This window comes from Vigna unguiculata, chromosome 4 (assembly GCF_037176805.1).
Source record: "Vigna unguiculata cultivar grain cowpea cultivar isolate G323 ecotype 2 chromosome 4, ASM3717680v1, whole genome shotgun sequence".
NCBI classification, from domain to species: domain Eukaryota; kingdom Viridiplantae; phylum Streptophyta; class Magnoliopsida; order Fabales; family Fabaceae; genus Vigna; species Vigna unguiculata.
The window spans coordinates 19,057,030-19,064,179 of NC_140795.1; the positions used below are offsets into that span (position 1 = coordinate 19,057,030).

At 47.7% G+C, this 7,150-nt stretch overlaps 1 protein-coding gene across 1 annotated transcript; it reads left to right on the forward strand.

Moving 5' to 3' along the window:
• Positions 1-2,139: 2,139 nt before the first annotated feature.
• LOC114171278 (uncharacterized) lies at positions 2,140-3,951 on the forward strand. Its single transcript, XM_028056411.2, has 3 exons — positions 2,140-2,868; positions 3,028-3,439; positions 3,587-3,951. The coding sequence occupies exons 1-3, from the start codon at positions 2,140-2,142 to the stop codon at positions 3,949-3,951; spliced, it is 1,506 nt and encodes a 501-aa protein (XP_027912212.2).
• The last annotated feature ends 3,199 nt before the right edge of the window (positions 3,952-7,150 follow it).

Below are 7,150 nucleotides of genomic sequence, written 5' to 3' on the forward strand. Positions count from 1 at the left end.
AAATACAGTAATATTCTTAATTGATAATGCATTTTTCCCAACAAGTGGTATCATGGCTATGGTTTGGTAGAATTTTTTCTTAGTATGCTTTGTGGTTGCAGCTTAGATCTATATTCCACATCAGAAAAAATTAATTCCTTATTGTTGGAGAATCATTCTTATTTGTTGAAGTTGTTCTAAGGCCCAATTTTTCCTGCCCTAGCATTTTAAGGGTTGCCTTGCGTCTGTTGGGCCTGAGGGTTGGCCCAAAGGTTAAAAACCATTCCTAGTTGCCCTAATCTGCACTTTTCACTCTTGCAGAAGAATCAGTCATCACCTTTGCGCCTCTCGTACAGAACGCTCCGCTAGGGTTTACTCTGAACCTTCTTCGAGCCAACTCAAACCCAGCTCCTGCTTCACCTCTTTAGCCATCCTTAGGACCGCCGTGTTCACTGTGTTCGTATCGGAGTGTCCCGCTAGCTTGTTTTCTAGGTAAGGGAAGCTAGGACCTTCTGTTATTTGTGTTTTTCCGCTGTTTTGGACATCTTTTCGTGTCTGTATGGATTGGTTGGTGTTGTGTCCGTTTTGGATCGAGTTAAAGCATGATTTGGTTCGTGGTCTTGGCTGCTGTATGAGAAAACAGTGGCGAGTACTGGTTTTTTCGCCCAAGCGAGGTAGTCTCGCCTAGGCGAGATTATCAGAGGCTCGCCCAGGTTTATGTTACGTGATTTGTCGCCTAGGCGACGCGCGTTCTTTTTGAGCGAGGAGTGCTCTCGCCTAGGTGAGAAGGGACTCGCCTGAGCGAGACCTCGCAGGGTTCCCTGTTCCCTCGTTGTGCCCTCGCCTAGGCGAGATGGGACTCGCTTTAGCGAGAGGGTCCCTCTCGCCTGAGCGAGCCCTGTTGGCTTGAGCGAGACAGCGGGCAGGTTTTGATGTTGTTATTGAGTGGTTCACCGATATGTGGCTTGTTTATCTGACTCAAATGCCTTACTGGAAGGGTTGTGTGATGATAGCATGATTAATATGTACATTTGAAATGGAAATGGCATGTTATTTGATTGGGTATGAATTGGAAAGCATGAATTGTATGAATTGTTAATTGTACATGATATTTGTGTTATGGGAAATTCTTGATTGGTGGGTGGAACATGTTTAAAGTATGGGTAGGGCATAATTCCATGACTCTTGTAGTGAGAGATCTTAGTGGCGTCTCATCGATTGGACGTAATTCCATGGACCCTCTTAAGGGGAGTCCCTGGTGGTGCCTGGACAAAAGGACGTAATTCCACGGGGGGTCGTGGTGTTGCCTAAGGGCCAGGGCGTAATTCCATGAAGGTCACGTGGTGGTGCCTCCTGTAAGGGTATAATTTCGTGAAGGCCTCGCGGTGACGCCTCATTGCTAGGTCATAATTTCATTACCATGTGGTGGTGCCTCAGTTACGTATCCGGATAGCTAAATCTTAGGGTTTTATATGAATGGGTACTGCATATGTGGGTGTCTGCTATGTGTGTTTGAATGTGGAATGGTATGTTGAGTGCCTGATATAATGACTTCTTCGCTAGCTTACCCTTTCACTTGCTTGTGTGTTATGCGTGGTCTCTTCCTTTGCAATGATCATCAACCTTGTTGATGTGAGCAGATGTGAGAACCCCTAGCAGTAGTGATGGTAATAAGAATGCTGCAACTTAATGGATTGGACAGGTGTTGGGCCCACTGTGGGGCCCATTACTGGAAGATTTTATTATTTATGTTTTCTTGTCCGAACAAGACCTAGTATCTTTAATTGTGTTCTTTTCAGTACATTTCTGGTTGGGCCATGGGGCCCTTTTCTTGTAATCCGGGTATATTTGACGTATTGTATACTTTCTACCCTAAACCTCGTACCCTCTGAATATTCATGTATGTGATGTTTTATCAATTGAGGTTATTCAGTTTTTGGGATGTTACATTTATGGTAATAGAGCGGTCAACTCTTAGGTCTGTGGACTTGGGTGTCCACTTAGTTTTCTCTGTGTCGTTCTGGGTATTTTTCGCTAATTCCTGTCTTATCAAGTCTAATCAAGTGTTTTCTTGTGTGCCAGTGAACTATGGCACCATCCCGTAGAACTCCGCAATCTTCCTAGGGCGATGTGCCAGATATCGCCAGAGCGATTGAAGCAATGGTAGCTACTATGATGCAGCAAAGTACGGCAATGATGCAACAACATGAAGCATCAATGCAACGACAAGCGGCAGCGCTTGAACAGCAGCAGCTGGTGATGCAGCAAATGGAGGCTGTCAGGGCGGCTGCTGAAGATGCTCACAGGCAGCATATGGAGGCCTTCCGCCAGTTGGAGGAGAACAGGGTAGTTGCCCCTACTTTTGGCCCGGAGCCACGACCTACGGCCAGGGAGTGGAGTCTGGAGGACTTTCTGAAACACCACTCAGTGAAGCTTGGAGGCAAGATCAGTCCAGACGCAGCAGACCAGTGGCTGAAAGACCTGGAGAGGATATTTGATGCCAAGATGTGCCCAAAGGAGAGTAGACTGGCGTTCGCAGTGTACATGCTCAAGGGTGAGGCTGAGCACTGGTGGGTCAGCATGAAGTCTATTATAGAGGAGAGACAGGAGCCAGTTACTTGGGACGTCTTCAGGAGGAAGTTCCTCTCCGAGTACTTCCCTGACAACGTCAAATACGCTAAAGAGGTAGAATTTTTACAGTTGACCCAGGGAAGCAAGTCGGTGACTGAGTATGCAGAAAAGTTCAAGTACCTCAGCCGTTTCTACACCATGCCACTAGACGAAGAGTGGCGATGCCAGAAGTTCGAGAACGGCCTCCGTGGAGACCTTCGTTTGATGGTGACACCGCTATCCATCAAGGATTTTGCCGCCTTGGTGGAGAAGGCAAGGGTCATGTAGAAGATGAAGGTAGAGGTGGAAACTCAACACTCATCCCAGCAAAGAGTGGGAGGACCATCTAGGTCCAGGCACAGGCACGAGTAGAGGAGGAAGCCCTACACTAGGCCCTATTTCATGTCTCAGGGGTCTAGGGAGTCTTTTTCCCAGTAGAACAGGATTCAGTGCTACCAGTGTGGGGGACCGCACAAGAGGAATGTCTGCCCCCAGCTTGCAGGCTTCAAGAAGTGCAACAATTGTGGCAAGGAGGGCCACTTTGGGAGGGACTGCCCCACCCTTGCTAGAACAGTGATGCGACCTCCAGTACAGGCTCCTACACAGAACCAGCAAAGGCACAGAGGCAACAGGCCTCAGGCGACCGACAGAGTGTACGCCATGACCGGAGCGGAGGCTGCAGGCTCAGGTAACCTTGTTATAGGCCATTGTTTGATAGTTGGGAAAGCTTGTTGTGTGCTATATGATTCTGGAGTGACACACTATTTTGTGTCAAATGCATGTGTGGAACGGTTGGGTCTGCCGGTGTGCGAGCTACAGTGTGAGCTTGCGGTGTCTACCCCGGCGTCGGGTTTGGTCACGACGTCATCCTTGTGTGCGAGGTGTCCAGTGGAGGTAGAGGGACGCAAGTACAAAGTGAACCTAATCTGCCTACCTCTACAGGAGTTGGAGGTAATCCTAGGGATGGATTGGCTCTCTGCCAATCACATTCTTATAGATTGCCGAGAGAAGAGATTGTTATTCCCAAACTCGAAGGAGTCTGAGTTGTTATCATCCCAAGGGGTTCTGAAGGAACTGCGAGGTGGTGCACAATGCTTTGTGATCTTCACGCATCTAGAGGTGGAAAGAGGAAAGATGGAGTCTGCCAAACCAGTAGTGCAGAAGTTCGGGGATGTATTCCCAAAGGAAGTGTCGGGGCTACCTCCTCACAGAGAGGTGGAGTTCTCTATTGATCTAGTATCGGGGATGGGTCCGGTGTCGATGACTCTATACCGCATGGCTCCAGCAGAGTTGGTTGAACTTAAGAAACAGATAGAGGAACTGATGGTGAAGCAGTTTATCCGACCCAGCACTTCGCCTTAGGGAGCACCAGTGTTGTTGGTGAAGAAGAAAGACGGAAGTTCACGTATGTGTGTGGACTACTGGCAGTTGAACAAAATGACGATCAAGAATAAGTACTCCCTTCCGAGGATAGATGACTTGATGGATCAACTACATGGGTCATCAGTGTCTCGAAGATTGATCTGTGGTCGGGATACCATCAGATTTTGGTAAAGGCCGATGATGTACAGAAGACGGCCTTCAGGTCCAGGTATGGCCACTACGAGTATGTGGTTATGCCTTTTGGGGTGACCAACGCTCTGGCGGTGTTCATCGACTACATGAACATGATCTTCTGGCATTTCCTAGATAAGTTTGTTGTAGTCTTCATAGACGACATCCTTATCTATTCCAGAACTCAGGAGGAATATGCAGAACACCTAAGGTTGGTGCTTGGTGTTTTGAGAGAGAAGCAATTGTACGCCAAGTTGTCCAAGGGTGAATTCTGGATGGGTGAAGTTCAGTTTTTGGCATGTGATATCCGCCTAGGGGATTGTAGTGGACCTGGCGAAGGTCGAAGCAGTGGTAAAGTAGGAAAGCCCTAAGTCTGCCATAGAGATCAGGAGTTTTGTGGGGTTGGCGGGCTACTATAAGAGATTCATAGAGGGATTCTCTAAGATAGTGGCACCCCTGACACTTCTTACTCGGAAGGACCAACCCTTCACTTGGACGGACAAGTGTGAGGAGAGTTTCCAGGAGCTTAAGAGAAGGTTGACCAGCGCACCGATACTAGTAATCCCAGACGTGGGGAAACCTTTTGAGGTCTATTGTGATGCCTCTCACCTTGGGCTCGGCTGTGTGTTAATGCAAGAGAATAAGGCAGTAGTGTATGCTTCGAGACAACTTAAGGTGCATGAGCGTAACTATCCCACTTATGACCTGGAGTTGGTCGCTATAGTTTTTGCCTTAAAGATTTGGAGGCATTATCTTTATGGTGCACAGTTCCGGGTGTTCAGCGATCATAAGAGCCTCAAGTACCTATTCGATCAGAAAGAGCTGAATATGAGGCAGAGGAGGTGGATGGAGTTCCTTAAAGACTATGACTTCGAACTGTTGTATCATCTGGGGAAGGAAAACGTGGTAGCAAATGCCCTGAGTAGGAAGACTGCACATCTCATGATTAAGGAGGTGGAACTACTAGAGAAATTCAGAGACATGAGGCTATAGGTAGAGTTGGGGTCCGAGGCCATTAGGTGTAGTACCTTTACTATATGTAGTGACTTCTTGGACTCAGTCAGGGAGAGGCAGTTATTGGATGCCAATTTGAACAGGGTTAGAGAACAACTTGGATCAGATGAAACCAAAGACTTTGCTTTGGGTGATGATGGCATACTGAGGTTCCAGGGCAGAGTATGTATACCTGATGATACGGGGGTAAAACGGTTAATTCTTAAGGAAGGACATAAGAGTCATCTTAGTCTGCATCCTGGCATAACTAAGATGTACCAGGATCTCAAGGAAACCTTTTGGTAGCAAGGGATGAAGAAAGATGTGGCTCAGTTCGTGTTAGCATGTTTAACGTGCCAGAAGGCGAAGATGGAGCATCAGAGGCTCGGTGGGATTCTACAGCCTTTGGAGATACCAGTATGGAAATGGGACAGCATCTCCATGGACTTCGTGACTCATCTTCCACGTACTTTTAAAGGACATGACACCATCTGGGTGATAGTGGATCGATTGACCAAGAGTGCCCACTTCTTGGCGATGAACTTGAGGATGTCCATGGCCAAGTTGGCCCAATTGTACGTCAAGGAGATCGTGAGGTTGCATGGTGTACCTTCGAGCATAGTTTCCGACAGAGACCCACGATTTACATCCCGGTTTTGACAGACCTTACAAGAGGCTTTGGGGACCAAGTTGACTATGAGCTCAGCCTACCATCCCCAAACTGATGGCCAATCGGAGAGGATCATTCAGTCACTTGAAGACTTACTGCAGACGTGTATATTGGATCATTTGGGGGCTTGGGATGAGGTGTTACCCTTGATAGAGTTCACCTACAACAACAATTTTCATGCGAGCATTGACATGGAACCATATGAGGCTCTCTATGTATCAGGATGGAGAAGCGGTGTTGGTTGGACCAGAATTCTTGGAGCAGACCACCAAAAAAGTGAGAATGGTGAGGAACAGAATGCAGGCATCTCAGAGTAGGCAGAAGGCCTATGCAGACCGTAGGAGGAGGCCTTTGGAGTTCGCAGCTGGCAATCATGTGTTCTTGAGGGTGACCCGAACCACTAGTGTGGGAAGGACTCTCCGCTCAAGGAAACTTTCTCCTAAGTTCCTTGGCCCATATCAGATCACGAGGAGGATTGGGTCAGTGGCTTATGAGATAACTTTACCCCCTCAGTTGGTAAACCTTTACCTAGTATTTCACGTCTCACAGTTAAGGAAGTACGTATTTGACCTGACTCATGTGTTGGAAGTCGAGGATATACATATCAGGGAAGACCTCACAGTGGAAGTACCACCCATCGCTCTAGAGGATAGCAAAGTTGAGGAACGCCGAGGAAAGGAGGTCTGCCTAGTTAAAGCATCTGGGATCAGAGGGCGGGTGACTCGACTTGGGAGTTAGAGGAGGACATGAGAAAATCACATCCACATCTGTTCACCTGGTGAGTCTATATTTTCGAAAACGAAAATTTTCTTGTTGGGGAGAATATAAGGCCCAATATTTCCTGCCCTAGTATTTTAAGGGTTGCCTTGCGTCTGTTGGGCCTGAGGGTTGGCCCAAAGGTTAAAAACCATTCCTAGTTTCCCTAATTTGCACTTTTCACTCTTGTAGAAGAATCAGCCATCACCTTTGCGCCTCTCGTACGGAACGCTGCGCTAGGGTTTACTCTGAACCTTCTTCGAGCCAACTCAAACCCAGCTCCTGCTCCACCTCATTGGCCATCATTAGGGCCGTCGTGTTCACTATGTTCGTGTCGGAGTGTCCCGCTAGCTTGTTTTCCAGGTAAGGGAAGCTAGGACCTTCTGTTATTTGTGTTTTTCCGCTGTTTTGGACGTCTTTTCGTGTCTGTATGGATTGGTTGGTGTTGTGTCCGTTTTGGATCGAGTTAAAGCATGATTTGATTCGTGGTCTTGGCTGCTGTATGAGAAAACAGTGGTGAGTACTGGTTTTCTCGCCCAAGCGAGCTACTCTCGCCTAGGCGAGAATATCAGAGGCTCGCCCAGGTTT